This window comes from Heloderma suspectum, chromosome 2 (genome assembly GCF_057233095.1).
Source record: "Heloderma suspectum isolate Gila_16-S chromosome 2, 16-S_ref, whole genome shotgun sequence".
Classification (NCBI taxonomy): domain Eukaryota; kingdom Metazoa; phylum Chordata; class Lepidosauria; order Squamata; family Helodermatidae; genus Heloderma; species Heloderma suspectum.
In genome coordinates this window covers 40,801,716-40,828,993 of record NC_139459.1, presented here as the reverse complement: position 1 = coordinate 40,828,993, position 27,278 = coordinate 40,801,716, and the positions used below count along the sequence as shown (strand labels likewise).

The following is a 27,278-nucleotide window of genomic DNA, read 5'->3' as shown; positions in this document are numbered from 1 at the left end:
GGTTCACTGTCAACATGGGTACAGGCCAAATGTTACTGCCTGTGTTAGAAGCTCAGACATTCTCAGGCTCTTGGTCAATATTTAGTAGTTAAATCATCTAGGTTTATAGTCCAAATATTAGAACAGAAAATGGAAGTAGAGGGACATAAACAACCATTAGAGATTATATCACGTAGGCTCAAGTCCCAGAAATTATCCCATGGACAGTTTTTCTCCATTTGTAAGAAAGGACAAACCCACAAGAGGATCTCAAAAAGCGTTAGTAAAGTAGAATTTAATGCTATATGGAGGCACAAAATCAGTCAACACTGGCCCTATGCAGGCATTAATTCATCAACACAATTAATACTGCACAGAGAGAGCAGGGATGCAAGCCCCCACTATTGCATCCCTGGCCAGCTCTGCCTCCATGCTGTCCACGCATTGGGAGGCATGTCTGAAGAGAAGAAGACTGCTGAAGATGCATAGGCTGTCCTGTGAGCTGGAGCCCTGGCTGTACAGGGACAAGAGCAAAAGCGCTCTTATGGATCAGTAATTAGTTAAAGAAGAGAAAGCAGGGAGCAGGAATAAACGGCCAGTTCTCGCAGTGGATATAAACAGTGGGGTCCCCTGGTAATCTGAATTGGGATCAGTACTTTTTATCTTGTGCATAAATGATCTGGAGTTAGGGATGAACAGTGTGGTGGCCAGGTTTGCTAACCACATCAAATTACTTAGGGTGGTTAAAACAAAAAGGGACAGCAAAGAGCTCCACTTCATATACACGCTGATGAGATCTGAGTTGGCGGTGACTGATTAGGAAAGGGATCTTGGGGTTCTGGTGACTAGCTAGATGAAAACATTGGCCCAGTATACAACTGCTGTGAAAATGGCAAATTCCACATGAAGGATCATTAGGAAAGGAACTGAAAATACAGCTGCCAATATCATAATGCCTTTATACGAATCTATGGTATGACTTAGAATATGATGCCTGTTCTGGTCACACCACCCCCAAAAAGGATATTATAGAGCTGGGAAAGGTGCAGAAAAGGGCAACCAAAAGCTGGAGCAATTTCCCTATAAAGACATGATACATCTGGAGCTCTTTAACTTGGAAAAAGGCAAGTAAGAGGGACCATGACAGAGGTGTATAAAAATATGCACGGTGTGGAGGAAATGGCTAGGGAGAAGCTTTCCTACGGCTACTAGTCATGATGGCTATATATTACCTCCAGTATCAAGGGTAATAATCTCTGAACAGCAGTTGCTAGGGAACATGAGCAGGAGGATGCTGTTGTGTTTGTGTCCTGCTTGTGGGCTTATTTATTTATTTATTAAATTTCTTAATCACCCATCTGGCCAGTCACCCAGCCACTCTGGGCGATGTACACAATATAAGCAATAAAATTACACATTAAAATTACACATGAAAACATTATATTCTAAAATACCCTAACCCACCCCAAATGTCTGCCTGAACAACCAGGTTTTCAATGCGTGGCGGAAGCTCTCCAGAGAGAGTTCCACAAGGTAGGGGCCACCACAGAGAAGGCCCTCTCCCTCATCCTCACCAGTCTAGCTACCCTGGCTGATGGGGCAGAGAGAAGGCCATCCAAGGCTGATCTTGTTGGGCGGCCTGTCCGGTGTTGCTGGAGATAGGCTTCCCAAAGGCATCTGGCTGGCTGCCATAGGAACAGAATGCTGGGCAAGATAGACCTTTGGTTCAATCCAGCATGGCTGCTCTTATATGCTTATGTGTGTTCAGCAGGCTTCCCCTCTGCAAATAAGCCAGATACCATGGGGCCAGGACCAGCAGGGAGCACAATGCCATGGGCTGGGACAGTGTACATAGCCTTACTCTGTCTCCATGCAAAGTTAATCATATGAAGAAAAGAACACTCAAATGGGGTACTATTAGTTCCATTCCAAGGATAGCCTTATTTCCATTCCTCCTAAAAACATTCTTACCTGGTGAATTTCTGTTATTACAGAAGTGGTGTCATTCAACATTGGGTTAGGTCTCGCCTCTTAGATCCATTAGGCGGGACTTAAAGCAATGTTGAACAGTACCCTATCTAAAAGGGGAGAAAGAATCTGCACATGAAACACACCATAGATACAGAAACGTTCAAATGGAAGCAATGGTCACACACAAATTCTTTGAGGGAGAAAACAGAAACGTTATATTTCTATTTAAGGGCTCTGGCATATTCTTTCATTTGAAAAAAATAAATGAGCGACATACCAATAGAGCCAATGTCAAACAAAAGCTTGCTTTCAAACAAGAACAATCCCTAGGTTTCTATTAATACTGATGAGACCCATTCCATGATGCACCAGTAAATTGACCACAACATCTGTTTCACACATTATACAGCAGCAAACCCAGATTGGCCACTGAGCTTACACTCAACAGGGACACTGAACCCAACCCAGATCTCAGATAAGGATTTTTATGATAATATACATTTTCAGATACTCGTTTGCCACCATCACTCTATATTTTTAGATATCAATTGAAAAATGGAAGGTGTACATCTAAAAAAAAAAAAAAGAGGGTGGAGAGACCCCAAGTTTGGGTGTAGAATGTGGTGTTCCTCAAATGTTACACCTAGAACACCTGGGTTGCTTGTTGGCAGGAATATATTCCTGCAACCTTCCTTGCCTTGAATTTAGATACTGTAAAAAGAAGGGGGCAAGGGGAGAGAGGAGGAGGAGGAACCTAAGCGCTCTAAACCAGCATTGCTCTAAACCCTTGTGGGGATTGTTATTTTGCTGAGAGGCTCAGAGAAGCTGTCTTATCCCTAAACCACCTCTCACAGCCAGTTAGTCACTGCAGACCTGTAGTGTTTTACTTTCAAGTAGCATTTCCTTATACTTGGCCCCACTCCAGGTCTACTCTCACCACGTTGTGTCCTTTGCCCTCCTCTTGCCCTCCTCCTACCTTTCTTCTGGAACCGGAACATTTCCTGCTGTTTCTGCTGCTGCCTCCTTAGAGTATTAACAATAGCTATTGCTAGTCGCAGTGCTTCTCTTGGATAGCCATGAGATCTTAGCGCGTCCACCCTTGCACAGGCTGTAGGCACATGTTCTAACAGAGAGAAAGGGGAAGGTGGTATTAAAGAGTACATCCATGTCTGCAATAACCCCATCTCAGGGGACCAGTCAAAGGGTTTTGTTTAAGAATCTATGAAAACAGGACTTTAAAAAAAAGGAAGAAAGAAAGACCATTTGAAGGGAAGCTCTGTTGCGGCTGCCAGACTTTTCAATTCCTCTCCCCATCCCCAAAAACAGCGCCATAGAAACTGAACAAAGCATCAAGTCATGGAAACATCTTTCCGGTTGAGCCACTTACCATGCCAGAGGGGCCACCCGTGAGAGTCAAAGAGCGAGTTTTCAGCATCATCATGGTAACAGTAGTTGGTGTACAGGTCACTGCTAATAATGTGCTGTAAGTGGCTGTCCTGCCAGTGGAGATCGCATGCCTCAATGGCTCGAGTGAACACCGTCCGGTGAGACCTGTTTGATGAATCTGTCAGGCCCACAAGTTCAAACAGCTTCAGTTTTTATTCCTTTAGATGGCAACATGTCGCTTACTCACTCGCCTCCAGTTTACTCTCCCTTAATACCGCACTACATGCTCCCTAATGAGCAGAGACTAAAAGCTATCCTACAATCTATTATTTGCTTTATAAAAATATGACAAGTTTTGTTAATATGAAAGGTGGCTTACTAGTCAACAACCTGCCTTAACGTTGTCTATGTACACAATGTGTATTGAGTGTTCAGACCCAAATTGGAATAATTATGGAAATGCCTAAGTTCAGTTCTTGGGAGTCAAAGATTTGTGCTAAAGAAATACAGCTGTAAACTAATAGAAATGAGGCTTCATACACGGCTTGTGTCTATTGTATGTTACAACATTAAACACTGAATTAAAGACCACCCCTTCAAATCACACCACTACAGAAAACTGCAATGTGCTTCTGAGTAGCAGGAAGACACTCCCTCTGCAGTAGTGACTTGAACCTGTCAGTGCACAGCAACAGGACTGTTGACATCTTGGTGCAATGCTTGCTGGGGGGCACATTGCATGGGATGAAAGGTTAGGAAGCTAAATGGAAGCGTGTGAGAGAGATATGAGAAACAGCATGCTGTAGGAAGCTATGAATTCTCTCATATTACATTGCTACTGGTGGTATTAGAAAGCTGGTGAAATGGGCAGTTTCATGTGCAACTGACAATTCAACAAGGAAGTGGCTAAGGACTCTACGTCATTAAGGCTTTCTTGATGAAGCAAATTCACTCCTTTTATATATTTTGTGAGGTATTCACACACACGTGTGTGTGTGTGTATGTATGTATGTGTGTGTGTATGTATGTATGTATGTATATATCTACAGTTAATTGTTATTTCATACACTGATTTTGGAAAGAAGGTTGTCATTGCATACCCCTTCTTGCTGCTACATCACTACTCCAAGTACACGCAGCTCCAAGTACATGCATACTCCTTAATGCTGTACTGAGCACTGTTTTTACAATGGAAAGGCATCTAGAGAACAGATGCAAGCAATCAACAAGCTGAAATACAGTCTCTGAAATGAGTATTTAATACCCAAAAGGGACAAAGATACTAAAATGGAGCTTTGGATTTTAACCTATGACAAGGCTAAGAAAGTGGTTGATATAAAGGAACAGTGCAAACTATGGCTCATATTCCCCAAGAATGGCTTGAAATGCTTTCAGTGGCTGCGCATGCAACCAGAGAAGTGTGGACAATTCGTAAACTTAGCATCATTTCACAAGGAGTGGCACCATCTCCCTTTGCCATGAGTATGAAAAATCAGAAGCATTAGTTATTGCAGAACAAAGAACAAAATGGTCTCAAGGCATAAATGTCTAAATAATATTTCATGAGTCTCAGTGAATAAATTAACTGAAGACTCACCTTGGATTGCATTTGCACCCTGAGGCAAAGCATTGGTTAGACTAGGCAGGTCATTTCCATGGTTCCCATCTTCCCAGGGACAAACATCAACACTGTTCCATTTCTTCAGCTGTTTCAGCCAACTGGCCTTTTGTTCCACCTTGCAATGCGGATTTAAGACTATGCACATCCAAAGAGCACCTAATTAAAGGATACACAAAACCCAATGGGGCAAGTTAACTTAAGCTTGAAAAGCACAGCAAATGTAAGTCTTTAAATGGGTGGCAATGTTATACTGCAAAGCCACATTACCCAATCCACCACCTCCAGGACAAGGCTCTGTAACAGCAAGACAAGCATAATGGCATTTCAGTCTCTTGAAAGGAGTTAACCAAAAGATTCATTTGGAAAGAAAATAGGCAGCTTGGCAGAAATTATGAGAAAACATACAACTGCACAGCATCTTGTGATTTTTAATACTGTGTTACATTTTCAATGAATTTGATCTCTGGTGACTCTGAAAAGACAGTATGGAAGCAGTTATTTTGAAATAAGTGCCTAATGTAATGCTGGCTAATGAAATGTTGGTTAACATATTGCACTTCTGTAATTGAAAAATCTTCAAATAGCTTTTAAAAAAACATGTGCCAAACTCCCTCTTGAGAGTTGCATTTGGGAGATCTAAAAAGTGCTGAGGTCAACTGAAAAGCAAGTCCCATTGAAAGCTTAAAATTTATATAAGGACATTTCAGGAAGTATTAGGCAATCGCAAGCTTCCGGTCTACACAAAGAATATACATGTATAAATTAGAAGATTTACTCCATCTTGATCTTTCTTCTACAAGGAAGTAGTATTTTAGCATGCACAAGTCAGGTTACTTTTGTGTAGGACATGAAATTCCCAAATCCAGGTGTGTGTGTGTGTGGGGGGGGTTTGCAGCAATGCTTGCCTTTTTCTTCCCAAGAACAGAAATGTGCTTCTTAATTATTCTTGCAATTATGTGTGAGAAACCCATTGGAAAAAATTACAGATCTAATTTTCTCCTGACATTTAACTCTGAACCAATGCAGGAACTACATCCCTGACACTGCATGCCAGGAGAAGCATGAATAAATCAGGAACTGCCAGAACATTTTTAAATATAAAGATATTGCTTTTAAAATCAGCTGTCTTGCTGCTGTTGCAGACTCTGACAAGCATAGTGAAGACATCTACAAGCACTATTTAGCAACACTTCATTTGTTCATCAAGGAAAAGTTTTTACACACTTCAGAAACCTGCAGAATCTGCTAAAAATGAATGACAGCCTTTCAGAGAGGGAGACGCAGCAGCCAAATGTGACTAACAAAGAATGCAAATGTGAATCTGCAACTAAGGTTGCCACGTTATGTTCGTCCCCAGAAGTTATTCAGGTCAAAAAGTAGGGAGGATTTTCTCAACAATCAGGAGGTATGATCTTGTTAGGAGACAGTACGAGCAAACCCAGTCAAGCCACCAGCTTCTAACATCTTTCCTTGTATTCTTTAGTTTATAAACGTTACACCATGTACTTCCCCAACAGCTGTTAGTGTTAGAAGTTTAATACGAGCGATACTTGCCATTGCTTCAGCAGGGCAGGCTGAAATGAGAAATATCCTTACTTCAAGACATGGTGCATTATTAAACCACCTGAATTTCTAGACACCCTCTATGATTACAAGAGGCCTTGCTAGAGTCATTGGGATGCCAATTTGGGAACTGCCAAGATCCAAGGCATGGAGTTAATATACTCAATAATAGCACAGCAGTTCAGAAACATTTTAAGCCTAAACTGCATTTACAGTGGCCTGCTCCAAGAGACTTATTGAGCTTGGAGCAGTTTCTTGGAAATCTGGCTATAATATTGCATTCTACTGATTGCAAGATCATTCACAGTCCTGGTCTGTTGAAAAGATGCATTTCTCTTCTGGTGATGGTCATCAGATCCTGCCAAGGACCCAGCAGTATCAGCTTATCTCCCTGTCACCATGGGAGAAAGAACAGAGAAAAATTTCTGATCCTGATGGATCTGAGCTCAGGCCTCTGCTCCTCTTTTTGTCTTCTCCAGCAGTAGCTGAACTGGGAATGACAGGAGCACTGAAGCAGGACAACCACCTGGATCAAAAAATGCAACTTCTACACTTTTTTGCAGATTATATTTAGGCCCGACAAAACTAAACAATTGTGAAAACTACTCACTTTATTTTTAAAGCTACTTTCAAGTTTAATATAGCCAGCCAGCCATTATAACAAAATCAGAAGTACAGAACTTTGACCCAGGCTAGAATCTGGAGCTACATTTCTAGGTTTCACTCCTTAATAGCCATGCAACTCAGCGTACTATCCAATTTTCTCAGTGCAGAGGCACACACACACACATCATAAACCAATATGCAAATTTCATATTTCCCTGAAGATAATTGGAAGACGCATCATGCTGCGACTGCAATTTGGTATTAATTTCACACAAGGGAAAGAATATTAAAACTGTCACATCTTAGTGAGGTATTGTCAGTTCTAGTTCCACAATTATTTTGTTGCCCTGAATAAGAGGAGGCTTCACCATATCAGACCTCTAGTTTTAGAACAGACATTACAAATGACCAACTGGACATCCATGTTTTATTATCCATCAAGTAAAAAGAACGAGATTAGAGATCAGAGACTAACGTTTCTTCTTATATTAGTTTTAAAGTAATAAATACAAGATGACATTATTAAAGTGCTAAGTTATATTCACAGTAGCTGCTATTAACTGCGTGCTTACGCTTCTCAGCGTGCATCAGTCTCTTAAGTCATGAAAGATATATATGTACAGTTGCTCCTTTGAAATTAATACCAGTTTCCTACACAACTGATAAAACTTCATTTGTAATGAAAGAGATGGCTGTTGTGGTCAATGTATACCCTGTATTTCCATCCAAGGAAACCCACGGCAGCTAGCAGGGTAGAATCAAAACTATATCCATGTCAAACATAGTCAAAAACCAAGAGCAGAGAGACAGCACATAAAATGCCATATGGAATTAACCAGATATTTTTCTAAAACCCCGGCTGGAAGAGATGCATCTTCAAAAGGCAGCAAACGATCATTAAGGAAGGCACTAGATGGATATCCTGGGGCAGCAGTCCACAGCCTGGGCACAGCTACTGCGACTCCATTCAGGTGAAGGTGGTATTATTGCTCAGGGGCACAAAATATGATCCAGTCAGTATGCACCCTAAGGTTCTGCACAAATGCAGAAAAACACTGAACACAATACTGGGCACAGAATTAAAGTTCTTAGTCCTTATAATCTCAACAGTATGCTTGCTTGAATGGAGGATGCCTGGTGAAATTTCAGAAGCCCAAGGGGACACTTTATGAAGTTTCCAGCGGTCAGAGGAGCACAGCATTTTAATTCCCCACGTAGCTTCTTCATAAGTATTCATAATTCTGAAAATCCATTTAGATTGTATAATATTTACAGTCAGACTTCAGTTTTCTTGAAGCAGAATTATTATTTTTATTTTACTACAGAGCCAATCTATGGGAAGCAAACTCCATCCCACCTATATGTCTCTGGTGTCCGAGTCTTTAAATGGTGTAAAAACTGATTTTCTTTATCTCTATGCAACATCTACCAGCTTCCTTTCAAGCATCTGAGGCAGCCAGCCCTTGTCAATGGACGTTTGCACCACAATAGATTTGTTCGTCTATAAGGAATCACAGGACTCTTACTTTTATAACAAATTATTTCTACCCTTCTAAAATTTAAGTAGACTTTCCCCACTTTTAATTGCTTCAGTGCCAGCTGGGTTTGAAAAGAGTACAAGCTGAGATTCTCTGAGGATACTGGAGAAACTATGCAATTCTAGAATAAGAACACATCAGAGCTGCATAACGTATGAGCTACCAAGCTGAATGCAGCCCATCAGCTGCATGAAGGCTCACCAAAGGTTCAAGAACCCCTCCTGTTTTTGCTGCCTACCCAGAACCAAACACACAGGAGGGCGGAGAGCTGTGGAGTACCTGGAAGGTCACAGTCAGTGACTGTTGGGCTCTACAACTATGTAGGCTTGAAACATTCCTTTGGCTCTTAGCAACATGTCACCAGAGTACCAGATCCCTAAGGAACTTTATTTAACTGTCAGTCATAAGCACTAATCAGGCTTTCTCCACAAAAAGGCAAAGCCATTGCATTAGCCCTGCTCCTTCAACATATGCATGTTAGCTGTGCTAACGCGTTAGCCCATGTTCAGCATGATATCTGCACTGGGGCACCTATTTGTGTACAGCTCTATCTGGGTAGATACTCTGTGCCATTGGGAGGTCACAACTGCGAGAAGCTGTAGGGTGAGTAGGTGCCCTTTTGCAGATGTCTTGCTGAATGAGTCCATGTTAAGATGGGCAGGGCCAGTGTCATAGTCCCACTTTATTCTTCTCCATGCACTTCACCTAGACCACAAGCAGGCCTGAATAGGGCTATAGAGGAGTTCTCCCCTGAAATGATTAGGGATGCCCCACACAGGAGCTTCCTGCACTACCTCCCATAAAACTTGGAAAGAGGTAGTTTTGTTCATCCGTTGCAGCAAAGAGTTCTTAAACACTACAAGTATGAGGAACAAAATTTTAACACATGTGTGTGTGATGCATGAATTGCAAGTATGAGGTATACTCAGGGCTCATGAAGAGCCTATTTGGATACACTGTCATTCATTCCTGGGATATGCAAACAGGAATCATTCTATGCCGCTATTCCAATGCTCAGCGCCAACTCCCTTCCCTTGTCAGTGTTAAAACCATAGTGCAGTGTTATGTCTGCATCAAAACTCAACAGGGTTGGCTGTAACCAAAATCTAAAAGCCAGCCCCAAACTCTGGTTTCAAACTGCTTAAAAGAGTCACATCTGCACTGATACCAACAAGGTATACTGCTGCACCATAGTTTAACTCAGGGAACTCAACGGGGAGAAGAGAGGCAGCAGCAATCCATGGTTATACTATTGACAGTGTGGAATCTGTAATGGACCAGTTCCTTACAGTGGTTGAAGAAAGGAAGTATTACCAAACAAACTTCTAGGATGTCAAGTATAAGATGCATGCTTTTATTGCAGTCTTATTAGAAGCGAAGGCAATCAGTCCAATCAACATGGAAGACTGAGACCTTCTAATATAATCCTCTACTTCATCCCTACCTTAATCTTCTTCCAAGATGAATGAGCTCAATTGTCACCAAAATAAGCTCTGCCCATGCAATACAAGGTCCATTAGAACTAAAAGTAAATTACAGGCCCCAATGGGGGACAATCTAATTAAATCAGTGCTACCATGAACAGAGAATACACAGTAAGCATTCCTGTGCTACACAGTCCACGGTAAGAGTCTCAAGGATATGAGCATGCACGATTGAGACAGGGTGACTGTAATTTTTATTCATAAACACACACGCGATGGAATCTAGTTTTCCTACAGAGCGTTTGAGGAAGAACCTGTGATGGGTGCTGCAGTTCTTGGTATAATGTTTCATTTTGCTCTAATTCATTCTATTACTGAATTAAACTTTGATGTATTGGTCTTGACAAGTACTTCATGCTGATTGTATTGCGTATGATAGTATAATCACTCCCCATGCATTTCACACTAGCTGGCTGATTAATGCAATAGATTACCTGCAGCACTGACGGCAAGGGGGAATTATGTTCCTTCCATAAGCTACGTTCTGTGCATGGTGGTGGAGGGTGGATGTAACACAAAGGGACACAGCAGAGAGACCTCCTTAAAGCTTTTCTTCCATTCAAGAGAGAATTACATTGTAAGGCTGGTCTCAATGTCAAGGGAGAAAGGGGATTCTAATATGTTTCATGGAAACTAGTCACTGGACTTTAGGCTTCGTTCTGCCAATAGCTCCACATTATCTATATGAAATGGAGATAGGAATTAGTATTCAATCCATGCTCAGATCCTCTAAATGAATTAAAGCAGTGGTTCCCAAATCTTTTGGGTCAGTGAGCATATTTGGAATTTTGAAAGAGTGTCAAATGGCATGCTTGCCATTTCTATTTTTAAAGGATGCCTCTGGGGCCTGTGAGTTATAAAAGAATTTAAAATTGTATTTTAAAAATATATTAATTTTTTTAAAAAAACAGGAGGGGCAGGGGGCCTGGTGGGGACCAAGGGAGGTGTCTGCAGGCACCACATTGGGAACCCTAGAATTAAAGTGTCACATATTTATATTTCTAATTCAAGGTAAGACTGCTCTGATCACCCAGTAATAGTGCTCCAAAATTAGGGAGTGATGATCCAGGGGAAAACTTTTCTCCAGACTAAGCTGATACACTGGCATTTCATTCTTAACCAGAGTATGTGTGTCATAAAATTATTAGTAGTAAATACAGACTTGATGATAGCACAAATAAAGTCTTCAAATTACTGACTGTATGCTGCATCACTGCTCTTATTTGCTTGTAGTAAGGGAAACCGACACTATCAGGCACTCTGACCAACATGAGTGTATAGATTATAGGTATTTTTTTAAAAACAACAACAATGTATTTTAATAGTTACAACTATACCCTAGCAAACAGGAAATGGCTCTTTGACTTTTAATCTAGCCAGCAGGGAGTAGTGTTTGTGCATTGATTGGATTACTTCAGCTTTGTAAACAATCACACACAGACAGGAAATACTTATGGCAACCAGTTCAGACAAGTCAGGAACAGCCATCTGCAAATATTTATAAGGGGGAAAATAACGTGCCAAGAAACCATGGTAGATGAGACAAGGTCCTTATTGCTGGATCACCAGAGGAACATCCTCATTAACTCACAATACTGCTGGAACAGGCCATTTATCACCTTCATAACTGCTTGTCATTAAATTTATACCCTGCTTTTCTTCCATCAGGGGACCCAGGGCAGTGTACAAAGGATTCCCAGTCAGTCTCTCCCATCCATGCATGGACCAAACCCAGGCTTACGTAATTTCAGGAAGGTTGCTGACTTGTGTGCCTTCAAACAAAGCCCTGGGCTCCTTTTCTGTCACGGCTTCTTTCTTGCCGCTACTAAGCTTGGGTTACTCTTAAGGCCTCTGTAAATTTTTCAGTAGTGTGTGAAGCCTAAATGCAGCACCCAGTCATTTGACAACACATGTATCCTAAATATATTCATGAAGAGAGCAAAGATTGTCTGTGGCCCTGTCTTGAGTATGCACATTGCTTTTCAATGTGAGAAGCAGCTCTCACTTTGTCCTGTTGGCATCAACCTTCAATGGTTCCACCCAGTCGTACCTACATTTCCAGTGGCTTGCCTATGTGACTTGGCTCAGGACCAATTTTATATAACACCCTGCATCACACCTCCTTCTCAGCCACTTTTCAAAACATTTTAAATGGGCTGAGGAAATCTTCAGGGGGCTTTTAATGGTGAAGAGCAAGTGACAGCTACCGAGTCAAAATTATTGGTGCCGGTTTTGAATATAGCCAAGATGCACAATATTTAGAGAGTCCTGAAAACTGAAGCCACTATTTTAAAAGTTTGTATGCTGCCTTGTCCATATCAAATACACCTGGACAAGAAATTTCTGAGGTTTATCAGTCTGACCAGCATCAATATCGGACTACAAGTCAAGGCAAATCTGAGCAACTTTATCAGCAAAGCAAATTGTTCACAGCGAGCACATTCGATTTATGTATACACATATAGATGTGAGAGGTACTCTGAAAGTTCTACTGGGCAGTACAGTTTGATGTTCAGTCCTTATCTTATTATCTCTTCTTTAAAGTCAAGCTTTGTAATACAGCATGGTAACACCACCAGTTTGGAATGTCATTTAAGCTAGTACAGCACGCTTTAAAAAGCCATGACTCTGCATCTAATGGAGTACCATCTGGTAAGGTATCAATTTAAGTCTTCCCACACAAGCCAAGTGCTGAAGCACCTAATATTAAAAAAAAACCAAGGCCTGTTTCTCATACTACATGTGAAACATACAATGATGTTACTACCACTCATTCAGGTTTTAACAGCTGCAACATGGAAATGCTTGGCATCATCTGCATACCTCAGTGTTACCCATCCCCAAGACAGACATGGGTACTGCCGAACTGCTACAAGGTTTTCAGTAATATCTGTGTCCCCTTCTCTGAAGCACGTGCTGGCCTGGTCCAGATGTAGCTGGAAGTCATGGTTTCCCCTTATGAGAACACATGGCAAATCTTAGGCTTATGCATTCCTTCCTTCTTCATGTGTGAGAAGGAGATTCAAAATGTTTGTTTCTGAACTATCACTTCTCTGTTAGAACAGATTGCGTTTGAACATAATGCGCTTGTTAAAACAAAACAGGCCCAGATTAACCTCAGTTTCAAGTTCGAATGTAAACAGGGAACTGTGGCTAGTTCAAATATGTGGAGCTTTCCCCTCATATGTAGAGGAGGAGGAGGGGGAAGCTTGCAAGCTCGAAGCTTGCTATGGCTTTCCATTATGTCTGAACTGGGCCATTATATAAAACTCATCCCAAGTTACATTTTTAGATATGAAAACGTCTTGCAGGAATTCCAAGAGGATTGTAGAAATGAAGCAGCAAATACCACATGGTATCAATATTATCTCCCATATACTACAATGGGAAATCAATGAGCAATCATTGCAAGGAGCATGCCAATCTGATGAACTCTGATTTGAGAACACTGCTGTGCAGTAAAAATAAACTCCTTATGAAACTTGGAAAAACGGAGGCAGTTCTGAAGCACAAAAGGCCTAAACTCAACCAAGACAATAATGGCAAAGAAAACCTAAGAATGTTCTGGAGACTAGCCTATAATCCATTTCTGCCTTAAACAAGCATGGAACATTGCTGTGAACATCCCCCATTCATTCTTAGACAGCCACTTGACACTGGATCTACACTCCAATTTTTAAAAGTTTGCTTGTTTATACATATGTCCAATAAGGGAGGGGGGCGGGTGAAACCTGAAACATTTGTTTTGAAATACAAGACTTGTGTGATGTTTCCTCACTCTTAAAGTAAGAGGAAGGTTAGGAAGAGATAATGAAAATCAGAGATCAGAAACACACACACACACACACACACACACACCTGATCCTGTAATCTACGTGTTGACAAGCTGTTGGGCTCCATCACTCCACCAAGCATAGATACTCGTCTCACAGATTCTTCTGCTCGACTGCTCTCATCAGATAAAGCATCAGAGATTTAATTTAACAGTTTCAGCTTTATTAAGCTGTCACAAGAGCAGCCCCAGTTCGATAACAGTAGCTGTGCCAATTATGGCTTGGTTTAGGGTTGACAACGATGATGATTTATTCGTGGCACATGAGAAGCAATAAAAGGTTGTTTTGCATTACAGGGTGGCTTTTTTAATGTGGACATTTTTTTCATTTAATTTGTCACTTAGCTTTTGCTAAGAGGACATTTAAATTGCAGTTAAAAGGCAAATGGGGCTTTTAGTTGAAAACCGTAATCCCCATATTTAAATGATCGGTAATGGTGCAGCGTTTGAGTGGAGACCACTATTGTCTCTCAGTGGGTCCTGATGGCGACATGTGACATTTTTATTCAGGCCCTGTATTATCCATGTGGCTAAAGGGCTTCCAATTTCATATCACAGCCAGGAGCCTGCAGAAAACACCAATTAACTTGCAGATCCCATTTGCTGACAAAACTCTGCCCCTTCTCTATGTCTGGCATCTGGCAGTGCTCAGCATTTAATTCCAAAGCACAGCCTTGCAGCAATGTGATCCCTACACAGGGCCACAAAGTCAAATGCCTCACCCTCCCCTCTCCTTGGCCTACTAAACAAAGTGTTTTTCATTTTGCCAGCCCAGAAACTAGTCAAACCTAAATTGACACATGACTGTTACAGAATTGTTTCACATTTGAAGCTCCATGGGCTTACTTAACTGTAGACAAGGGCACTAATTCCAATGAAGGGGAAGAAACAGTCTGACCTTTACTTGAAATCATATTAACAGCCCACAGCAGGCACCACCAGATAAATACCATTCACCCCAAGTTTCACGAAAAGAGTAATTCAGGACAGACCAAATACAGAAAGGGTTGTCACTTTACTTCGTATACATTGATTTCTTGCTAGTTGACAGGTATCTTGGACAAGTTCTGCTTGCTTCAGTTCTTAATGGGTAGTCATGAACTACTTCTCAGAAGTATATTCAGCCATAGGATGGTCTTAATATTTGTTAAGAAACCACGACAGGAAGTTCAGAGACAGGAACTTCTTGATGGTGGCTCCATTATTGTGGAACTCCCTAAATTGGTTTAGCCCCCCTCATTGTATGTTTTTAAATGCGGTTTAGGCACGTAGATGTTCACATCTTCTACCTGATTAACTTGAAATTGACCCAAACTGTTAAATAGAACATTTTAAACTGTTTAAATGGAACAGTTTAAAATGTTCAGTTTAAAAGCTGATCTAAACTGTGGATATTGTTACTGATTTTATATTTTGTTTATTTTGTTATGGTGTTTTATTTTCTTAGATTTTCTTATGGTGATGATTTTAGTATGTAAACTGCCTTGAGAGTGTTGACTGGCAAAGCACCACCCCTTTCGTCCCTACTACTTTTTCCTTGTGTGTCGTGTATTTTAGATTGTAAGTCTGTGGGCAGGTGCTGTCTTCGTATTGGTTATCTGTAAGCTGCTCCAGGAATATTTTTGGTTGAGAAGCGGGATAACATTCCAGTAAAGAAAGAAAATAAACAAACAAATAAAGTACTTGTTTGAGTTTTAAAATTTCTAAACCACTCCTTCATTTCCATGGAATCCCAGGGATTTTATGTATTCCAAACATAAAGTCATAAAAACAAATTCAATATAACTGAATAAAAATGATAAGCAAATCAATTTAAAATTAATTTAGACTAAACTTAAAGTTCGACATTTTGAAGTCCTTTGGCAAACAGGTATATTCTAATTTGGCACCAAAAAGAAAGCAAAGTCGGCATCAATAATATCTCCTTTGGGAGGGCATTGAAAAGATAGAGCACCACTTAAAAATAAATAAAATAATAAAAGTATACTATCAAATATTCATCTTCTTTTAAAATTTACATCTTGCCATTTCTCTCAGAAGATACTCAAGGCATCTCTGGTAGAAAATCCCTTTCTTAAGCAGCGTTTGATACCCTGAGAGAGCAATCCTATGGTCCCGAGGAGAGCATCCCAGGAACATAGGTTTCTTTGGTGTCCCCCTCCCAAGGCCGCAAACACCTCAATGACCTCGAAAGGGGGACTCTGAGGTCCAAGCCCCAGCCCCCTTGGAGCCACCATAGAAAGACCCGCACCAGCTGTTTCCTGAGGTCATAAATGGGACATGAGAAATCCTATGATCTCTTCAGCCCCTGCCAGTGCGATTCCTTTAGATGGGCTCAAAGGCCTGCCTAGACAAAAAAATGTAACAAGGAGGATGGAGAGGTGAAAATTACCTCTGTCCCACTCCTCCTGCCCTGTCAGCAACAGCGCAGTAGGGCATTGGATATCTGAAGGCCTCCTGGATTGGAGGCATCTTTCTAAGGGGAGCGCAATCCATAAGATTGCACTCTAAGTCATCTGAAAATCCAAATTGCATCTCTGGGTATTATAAGGCCAAGCTGACCAAATCACAAACACAGTGACTTGGTTCACATGACATGACAGCCCGCTGTGGCTTAATTTACCCACAGAGGCTGTTGTGTTGTGCTGGGTACCTGGGTGCACCATTTTTACATGGCACCTAGAAGTGCCCAGTTTGCCGTGTCATGCAAACCCAGGAGGCAGGGGTTGTTTGAGGGTTAGACAACACTCAAATAACCCTAAAACAAGCCATGTGAGAGTTGTCTAATCCTCAAACAACCCCTGCTGCCCAGGTTCACATGACATGGCAAGTGGGCGCCCATGGGCACCATGCAAAAATGGCGCCTGAAGGTGCCCAGCACCACACGACAGCCCTGGCAGGTAAATTAAGCCATGGTGGGCTGTCATGTTGTGTGAACCAGGTCAATGTCTCTTACCAAAATGTGTCCTGTCAATTCTAGGAAATGTGGATTTCAAAATAATCACCAACCCTTTCCCCTTGATTGTTATGTCTTTCAAATGTAAATTAATGCCTCCGGTCAAAACAACAACTCTGAAGTGGAATAGTACAGCCTTTCCCACCCTGGTGCCCTCCAGATGCCTAAGACTACAATTCTCACCATCCCCGCCCAACATGGCTCAGGATGATGAGAGTTGTAGTCCAATACATCTGGAGGGCATCAGGTCGGGGAAAGCTGGTCTAGCATCAAGGGCCTGGTGGCAGCTAGATAAACTGATGTATGGCCTGGAGCAAGTTCTTTTAGCAGAATACTCATGACCCTGTGCAAGAGGGGTAAGCAACCCTCAGTTGAGCTGTTCCACAACCAGCTCCAAACACTCTTGGATGAGACTGATTATCTAGATCCATTTCAGTCAGGGTTCAGGATGGGTTTTGGCACGGAACAGTCTTGGTCACCCTGTGGGGAGACAGACAGGGGGAGTGTGACCTTGTTGGTCCTCCTTGCTCTCTCGGCGGCTTTTGATACCATCAACCACGGTATCCTTCTGAGGTGACTGCCTGAGTCGGGGGAGGGAGGCACTGCACTGCAGTGGTTTCACTCCTACTTGGATGGTCAGTTCCAGAAGGCTGTAGTTGGGGGATATTGCTTGGCCCCATGGACTCTCCAGTATGGGGTTCCGCAGGGGTCGGTTTTGTCCCCCATGTTATTCAACATCTACCTGAAACCATTGAGCATGGTCATCCGGAGTTATGGAGTACATTGTCATCAGTATGCTGATGACACGCAGCTCTATTTCTCCTTTTCATCTTCTTCAAGTGGGGCTGTGGATGTGCTAAATCGGTGCCTGGGTGCAACAGTGGACTGGATGAGAGCTAATAAATTGAAGCTCAATCTAGACAAGACTGAGATGCTGTTAATGGGTGGTTCTCCTGAGCAGATGGAGGGTGCTCAACCTGTTCTGGATGGGGTTGCATTCCCCCTGAAGGAGGTTTGTCGCTTGGGGGTCCTCCTGGAACCATCCTTGTCACTTGAGGCTCAGGTGGCCTCAATGGCACGGAGTGCCTTCTACCAACTTCTGTTGGTGGCCCAGCTATGCCCCTATCTGGACAGGGATAACCTGGCCTCAGTTGTCTATGCTCTGGTAACCTCCAAGTTACATTACTGCAATGAGATCTACATGGGGCTGCCTTTGCAAAATGCAGTGGCCAGACTGATAACAGGGACCAGAAGGTCTGATCGTATAAGACTGATTCTGGCCTGCTTGCACTGGCTGTCTATATGCTTCCAAGCCCAATTCAAAGTGCTGGTTTTGACCTATAAAGCTCTACACGACTCAGGACTACAGTACCTGACAGAACGTCTCTCCCGGCATGAACCAACCTGCACACTACGCTCTGCATCTAAGGCCCTCCTCCGGGAGCCTTCTCTGAGGGATGCTCTGAGTGTGGAAACAAGGGAGAGGGCCTTTTCAGTGGTGGCTCTGCATTTATGGAATAATCTCCCTGACGAAGCCTGCCTGGCACCAACATTGTCATCTTTTCAGCACCAGGTTAAAACTGCCCTCTTCTCTCAGGCATCTGGCAGCGTATAATGAGTCTCCTGATTGTCTCTGGCTGATTGTTTTAAATTGTTTTAGATATGTGTTGTTGCTGTGTGTGTAATTTGTTCTATGTTATTATGTGAATGGTTTTATATTTCATATAATGTATTTTAATAGTTTTTAATTTTTGTGAACGGCCCAGAGAGCTTCGGGTATGGGGCCGTATAGAAATATAATAAATGAAATGAAATGACAGTAGCTCACCAAAAGACAACTAAAATATTATGAGTGCATGAAGCCGTGCGATACAACAACAAGTAGCCAACAATAGAAAACATCTAAAAACTTTCCACTGAATTTAAGGAAGGTTTGTGTTGGCATTTAAGCAGGCCAAACCTCTGACTTGCTTCCAAACAAGGCCAGCTAAGAAATCGCCAATGCTGGATGGACCCTTCATTTGCCACTTGCTCCTCTCCTTAAATGATAGTTGCTGTTGGCAACACTTACTGGGATTCCTAGTGTTCAGCCCTTGAGATGGGTGGGATTAGTGCACTATGACAGTCTAGCAACTGCAGCATGCTTTCCCCTCTGCCAGTACTGGATGGGTTTAATTGGCAGTTTCAAATCCAAGAGTAGCAGCTAATTTCTTGGAGGACTAGCCCAATACCCAGCTATTAACACTGAGTTTGCTTAGCCTCTGAGCGAGTATGCATTGTGCAGTTGAGCATCTAGGACAGCCTTTCCCAACCTGCTGCCATCCAGGTGTTTTGGACTTCAGTTCTTATCAGCCCCAACCAGTATGGCCAATGGTCAGGAATTCTGGGAGTTGTAGTCTAAAACATTTGGAGGGCACAAGGTTGAAGAAGCCTGATCTAGGACATAACAATGAATTAAAAGTATACACCAAGAGTGAGTTTAGTGTCCGTATGCTTAGGGGCTGGCAGAAAAACCAAGGCCAGTACACAAAGCCTCAGCACTTAGAATTTGTGCGTTACTATCTTCCAAAGACATACACCATTTGGGCTAACTGAATAAATATTCTTCTGCCCTAATAAAGAAAAGCTTGATTATGATCAAAAGCGTTAATAGGATTTAGGTAATAGATCTAAAGGATTGTTTCAGTGTCCGTAAATATTACTACACTCTGTAATCTCAGCGTATATTATTGTAAAATTGTGTTTCTTCAGTTTTTAGACATTACACAAATGTGTTAAATTCTGCAAGGGAGTAAAATCTGGGAGTGCATTCCTGGATTTAGCAGTTGATTTTTGACTACAAGCTCTCATGTTTTATTAATTTATTAATTGCCTGGATTGAGTTTTGGATTACTTACACTCATCTAGTCCTTTACAGTAGTCCCTCAGCACAACCTGGAACTGTTCTGCAAGATAGGAATGGCACCACTACAGAATAGGTTCAGGACTGATGAAAGGAAGTATTTCTTCACACAGCACATAGTTAAACTATAGAATTCGCTACCACAGGCTGCAGTGATGGCCACCAATTTGGATGGCTTTAAAAGGGGGTTAGACAAATTCCTGCAGGAGAAGGCTATCAATGGCTACTAGTCTTGATGGCTATGTGCTACCCCCAGCACCAGAGGAAGTGAGCCTGTGTACACCAATTGCTGGGGAACATGGGCAGGAGGCTGCTGCTGTGCTCATGTCCTGCTTGTGGGTTCCTGGTTGGCCACTGTGTGAACAGAATGCTGTACTAGAGGGTCCTTTGGTATGATCCAGCATGGCTCTTCTTATGTTCTTGGTGCCCTCTGCCCCCAACCCACGGAAGCAGTCCAGAAGGATACAATGGTTGATGGTGCTGAAAGCCACCAAGAGAATCAGGAGAATCCAACAGGGTCACACTCACTATATTTCTCCCAGTAGAGCCCATTCAGGGGGATCAAGGTTCCATCCTTTTCTCTGGTCTGAAATCAGGCATGAAATTTATTGAAATAATCAATTTCACCCATAAAGTGTCTAGTGTATTGTACCTGTTCAGTCACATTTACCAAAAGAAGAGAAGGTTGGTGACTAGCCTGCAGTTTCCCCAGAACAAAAGGGCTGAGAGAAGGTTTCTTTAATAGAAACTTCACTACTGCCTCCTTTAGAGAAGTAGTGAAAGTCGGTTTGTGAACCGCCCAGAGAGCTTTGTGGACCACCCAGAGAGCTTCGGCTATTGGGCAGTATGGAAATGAAATAAATAAATAAAAATAACTAAATAAATAACTAAATAATATTAACTAACAAAAAATCTAACAGCTTCTCTGGCCAAACCTGTATTAGGCAGGATAGCTATGGGTCAAATGAGTAAGTATTAGGGTCAACAGTTCCAAGTACTTAGTCCATATCCTTAGGTACCCACAACTGAAATATATCCAATACAGCTGCACAAGACACAGCACCGGACACTTTTACTATAGACCATTAATAAAGTGGAATCTAAGTCAGAACTATCTGAGTGATCTTATCTATGAAGCACAGCCCACCATCAAGTTATGGCTACCAGCTTTAAAAGGTGATTAGACTTTCATGGATAATGAGGCTATCAGTAGCTATTAGTCATGATGGCTATATATAACCTCCAGTATGAGAGACAGTATGCTCCTGAATAACGGTTGCTGGGAAGCATGAGTGGGAAGGTGCTGTTGCACTCATGTCCTGCTTAGGGGCTTCCCACAGGCAACTAGTTGGCCACTGTGCAAACAGCATGCTGGACTAAACAGACCTTTGGTCTGAACCAGCATGGTGGTTCTTATCTTCTTATAAGTTCCAGAAAGATGGCAGTTAGACAGAAACAACACCTCTACACCATTCTGAAAAGATCTGTGCAATCTCCAACAGATGCAATGGGGCAGAGAAGGATCTCTCTGGTACTATCACTGGCATGAAACAGGCCTTCAGTTGAACTCCATGGTTGGTAAGACTCACAAGATATCCACTATTAGCACTAGAGATTGCTACTACTGCCATTTCGCCCTCAGTTCCCTGAAGATGCTGGAGATCTGGCAAAAGGGAGAGGGCATCTAGAAGTTATGCCAGTGTTCCCTGTTCTAAGAACTTCAACCAAAGAGTTTGCAGAGCCTGACTAATAATCTCCTGAGGCTAAATAAAAACCATCCAAACCAATTAGCTTTTGGGGTGGTCCATCCTAGCTGGTCTACTAACCCTGAAGAGGTTACAGGGACCTGTTACTTTAACCTTCAGCAGGGAGTGATCTGTTCATAACAGAAGTGCAGATGCTTCCTGATGCACGGATCACTCTCATCTTGTCTCTAGTACAGAACACCAGATCTACATGCTTGAGGCTTAATACACATAGGAGCAGTCATTGTTGCCATGAAATCTGAGCAACACATATTACGGGGGCCTCGGAGTGATGTTGAAACCCTCAAGACTGGTACGTCTCAATGCCTCATCTGAGACCCATGATCTCACTCAGGAAGACACTTAGGCAGTAAGTGTCTTACACTTAGTACACCAGCAGAATTTCTGTTCTGTCCCAATCATCCAACTTCAGATATACACACTCAAAATGGATTGCAACAGGCATCTGATATGGGAGATGGGATTTTAATTTTAACCCTTCCCCCTCCACCAACCACCCCTAAACCCTTTATGTACAGAAAACCAGCTGGCACCTAATGGGCTCAAACAGTTCCCTGCCCCTGCCTCCCAATTCATCCAGCCAGATCCCTGTAATACATGCAAGGTCATTATTAAATATAGTACGTCCAGAAGAATGCCAATGGAATTTGTTGCAAGGATTCCCTTACTGATTGCTTGTCTACGCGGAAGATAAACTGAAATAGCTGGAGCTTGTAATTTGCACCTCTGGACCTTTCAGTGTTATATTCATTTCATACTGAGCCATGTAAAAATATAGCGCTCCTATTCCAAAATACATGACACACCAAAATAACACTAGGTGTGAATTACAACTGTGGCAGTTATTTCAGTTCCACTTTCCATTAAGGTAGATTAAGATACTCATAACATGCGAGCCCTCGCTAAAAAAAAACAACAACACACCACAGGCCAGTGCCCAGCTTTACATTCTTCTGATTTTCAAGGAGACAATCATACTTGTCTCAGGACAAACTTCAGTACAAAGTTCAGCTGTTACTACCAACTGAAGTACTTCATGCCAAAGATCCTTAATGCACACTTAACCACTCTTGTATACATAAGGCCATAAAGCATTTGTTTAAGGTGCTGAGCTAGCAGTCAAATCTGGAGAATGACCCGCCACCCGTCTAGATCAATTAACGGTGTTTTCATCTTCCTGCCTTCACAGCCCAGAAACCCAAGCATGGCACAAAAAAGGAGCCATGTTATATTCAAGCCCATGTAAACACACCCACTTGACTAAAGTAGGGATCTGGGTCAACACTATACCATGTGTCAAATTTAAGCAGAGGGCCACACAATTTCCCACCCCAACTGAAAAATGATTACTGAAGCAGTATGTCCTTTCATAGACATTTTAGAATCAAGAGATAGGCAGACATAAGCACAAAGGTAAACATTTACTATTAATAGCTGCAGACCTAGCTCTTGTTAATACAATGGATTACTTATTACCTAGGAAGTGTTTATATTCCAGCTCCGACTATTAAACATTTCACGTAGTAGTTATTTTTGGCTGCATGTCCTTAGCTTTAGCAAAAATGCACTAGTCTTGCCCATGAAAACATAGTGCCCAGAATGCCATATTTCCCAGAGGCAAGCAACAGTTCCAAGCTCTTTTGACAAGAGCCAATGCCTCTGAAAACACTTACTGTTTCTTCACTTCAAAATCAGCAATGAGGTTATTTGCATTTACCTAGTTCATCCCAGAGCTGCCTATATTTGTCTGTCATTGCAGTTCCTTGTTGCCTCCAAAGTGACAGGCGAGGATCAGCCATGAATTGTTCTGTTATCAATGTCAGCATTCGAGCACCATTCGAATCTCTCATCTTTAACATCTCTCGCACCTAGGATATAAAATATCAATGCAACAGGAACAAAGAATACATTACCAAAAGAAACGTAACATGCCACCAGAGGCTGGTCAGCCATTTGTCAGGATGCAACAGGATTGCAGAGATGGTATTAGGCAGGGGATCGGACTAGGATAGCCTTCCCCACTCAGGGGCCAGATATTTTGGACTTCAACTCCAATTAACCCCAGCCCACATGGCATATGGTCAGGAATGCTGGGCGTTGTACTCCAAAACATCTGGAGAGCACCAGGTTGGGGAAGCCTGGACTAGATGATCTCCAAGCTCCCTTCCAACTATGAAAAAAACTGGAAGGAAATAACACATACTAAAATGAGGAACTGCTGTAGATAAAAGAGACATCAATGTAAGTATGGGATTATTAATTGAGGAACGTATACTGTCAAGTTGTACCAGCTAGAGAGGAAACTTGCAAATTGACAAAAGTATGCAATTCATTAGAAAGTAGGCAAGATATAAGAGATTGGCAAAAGGTGTTTCGTTATGAAGCTTTCGAAGTGATTTTCCTCCAGACCAAAAGCTGATGCTGTCAACATACATGCAAAAGCAGCCAATAGGGGTAAAATGAATTTGGTTTAACATGATGATAGCAATTGCCAGAGCAGCATACACAATGTACTGGGAACAAATACAAAACACCCAAGTGTGGGAGTGTGAAGGTTTGAGGCATGTAGAGGCATGGTAAAAAGGTCAGGCTTAGAGGCCTGTTTTTTGTTGTTGTTGTTGGGAGGGGGTATCCCTGAGAGGAGTGAGTTTCATTTTCATGAGTTAGGTTGCATTTCTCCAGGTTTGAAACAGTACTTTCGGTTTTGGGGAAGGAGCAGATGAAAAGGGAGAGACAGTGAGAGGGAGGCCAGGGAGCGGAAGACCACAGCAGGAAGAGAAAGCAAGAAGATGCAGTCTAGAGAAGTTGAAGTGCAGCTAGAGTAGAGGAACTTTTGTTTTTTTGTTTTTATTTTATTTTTTTCTTAATGCGTTTTGTATCACTCAGCTCTGTTCTGTAAATTCCTTTAGTTGTGATGTGCTTGCTTTAATTTACCAGTAAACGGTTGTGGCTAAAACCCAACTGTATGAAGTGTCAGTCACCCCATCTCTACAGCCTAAGCCCCATGTTACTGGGAAAGGGAAGTTTAAAAGAAGAAGGAGGCAAGAGATCCTTAAGGAGTTGCTCAGGGGTTTCCAAGTCATAAGGGGAAACCTGACAGAGAGAAATGGTTAAACAGTCTATGGGCCACAATGTGACAGTAGCCACACTGTAAAATATAGAGTCAGTTCACGGGGGGGGGGGGGGAGGAGGAGTATGTAGTATTTAATTCTAATATGCTGGATTTATGAATGAAAGGAATAAACAGTACAATTTCTAAATTACTTTATGTTGCTCACATGCCAACTAATTTTGCTTTGTGCGATTACGCTGCACAGATTACAAGGTATTAGCAAATGTAGATGTGGGTTGTGATATATTTTTATTATGACAAACTGCAATGAACTGAGGAATCCCCACAATATAAGAGGAAATACGTGTCTTTTCATGTTGCCTCAGAATAACTATGTGTTGCAAGAATAATTCTTTGTGAAACACAATTGCTGCGGTTTGCCATCTTACAGCACAGAAGGGTTGTAAGATTGGGTTGTCTGTGTTCTGTAGCCCAAGTTTCCTTTGGGCACATTGGGAAGAAAGCACATGTTCTTAATGAAAAATGCCCCCACATGTTAACTTTACAGAGAATCCCTTTTTCTTTTACCCTATCAGCCCAATTCCCGTCATTCCCAATATAGCCAGTGGTGAGGGATGATGGGAGTTGTAGGACAAAATATCTGGAGAGCCACACGTTGTCCAGCCCTGCCCTATGAGCTCTGGGGGTTGAAGGAGAAATGTAAGGACAGTGTCATCCCTGCAGAAAACTCCTGGGCAGGGACACAAACCACTGCCATCCCATTTTAACTATGTCACCTCAGTCTTAGTGTGCACTGAATTCTTCTGAGTTTGACAGCTACACCTATTAGAAGCCTTAGCAGTTTTTTGTTGTTGCTAGTTTGTTGAATGTGACAGGTGCCCTGTTTTGGTTGCAAGACACACACTGATCTGGCACATATCTCGCTTGACATTACATTATTCTGAAACCAGAAACCTGTAGCTTTAACTGCTCCAGCTCCTTGCAATGAATTGTTCCAGTTTCAGGTCCCTAATCTGCTGTTGACTTCTGGTTTCAACATTCTAGTTTGAACCGAATCAACTTTGCCAGTCTCCAATCTCACTACAGATGTTCTCATTTTCACCACTAGCTTCTATTTCCAGTGCTTGGTGCAGTTGCTGTATAAACCTGATAATGAATGCATGGAACTACATCATGGGTGGGCAATCTCCAGCCTACGGAGGTTGCCAATCCAGGCTATGGAGGCTTGGACTTCCTCCGGGAACTTCACCCGCTTCCCTTCCCAAGCTCTGCCACCTGGCCTGGAGGCTACAAGAGGCTTTGGGAGGAGATGGAAAAAAAATCTCCTTGTTGTCTCTGATCTGTGGTGAGAGATAACAAGGGGACTTCCCTGGAGGAGCAGTGACAGTGCACTCACAGGGAAGGTGAAGGATGAGCAAAGCCAGGCTGAGCAGCTTCACCTGCCCTGCATCCTTTCCCCAGGCATACTCCAATGGGAGAAGCCCCATGAGCAGTGATGCCAGTTCCCATCCACCCAGTGATGCCAGATCATCCACCCAGTGCACCAGTTGGGGAACAGATCATGTTGGGGGCATGGCCTTTGATGACATTCAGCCTGCTGAGGGGTGGGTGGTCATCTGTCCTCACACCTGATTATACTTATCCACCCCTGAACTATATGATCAAATCCACCAAATGACATCTATTTCAGCCCTAAGACAGCTGCTACAGACTCTTCCTTACAGGTACCCTGCGTAAGCAACAGAGGCGATTGCAATGCGGTTGCCTAGGAAGAGAACCCCTATCTCAACTGTTAGAGCAAGCAGTGCCATGACTGAGCCACTGTTCTCAATATCAACTATCCCAAACATCCAGAAAAAAACAGCCCAGATCCTAAGGGCCAGCCATCTCACCAGCCATTCTGGTTGCACACTACATTTCTCTTTAAAAATTTCTCACTTGAATGTATTAATTCTTTACTGACCGCTCAAAACATGTGGAAAGTCATAAGTCAGGCTTCAAAGTTACAAGATTTTTTTCTTTAAAAAAAAATGTTTATGAGGCACACTGCATGCCTTTGTTTGAGTCATTAAGACCCGTCACAGCCACAATTCCTTTGAAACAAATAGCTGGATTTATCTTTGAAATTCTCTTTATTCCCCATTTAGCAGAGTTGGGGGCTTTACAAATACTGACACCTAACCACTGATAGCCTGAAAGATAACTGAGTTTAAGTCACACTGAGTCATATTTCTCCACAGGAGATAACTTACTAGTAGTACCAAAATAATGTTCCAATAAGCAAATAGGAACATCACTGAGGAAGAAGCTGGCTAATTCGGAGGTAACCTGCATACAAGGTGCAGGGGTGGGGTGGGGTGATGCATTTGTGGCAACCACAAATATTCCTTCCTACCTACCTTTGCAAAAAGCAAATTGAGCTGCTTCCCTGATCCATGGTATCCACCCTGGGAGAGAAAGAGTTTAACCTGTTCCTGGACTTGCTCTTCATCCAGATGCCAGCAATTTTCATCATCTATGCTAGCACCGGCTGTTGGGTCAGGGGCGCCTACAAGCAGAGCAGAAACAAAAATTACACAGAAGACTGGTTTTACTGATGCA

General features: G+C 42.3%; 1 protein-coding gene across 1 annotated transcript in view; it reads right to left on the bottom strand.

Moving 5' to 3' along the window:
• The window catches only part of ZSWIM6 (zinc finger SWIM-type containing 6), a 115,426-nt gene that overhangs the window by 22,875 nt on the left and 65,273 nt on the right, over nt 1–27,278 (bottom strand). The window contains exons 3-7 of the mRNA XM_084833298.1: nt 27,077–27,225; nt 23,322–23,472; nt 4,934–5,113; nt 3,338–3,514; nt 2,927–3,073 (exon numbers count right to left, since the gene is read on the bottom strand). Of these exons, the coding sequence (XP_084689424.1) occupies nt 2,927–3,073; nt 3,338–3,514; nt 4,934–5,113; nt 23,322–23,472; nt 27,077–27,225 (804 nt within the window). The remainder of the gene's footprint in view (nt 1–2,926; nt 3,074–3,337; nt 3,515–4,933; nt 5,114–23,321; nt 23,473–27,076; nt 27,226–27,278) is intronic.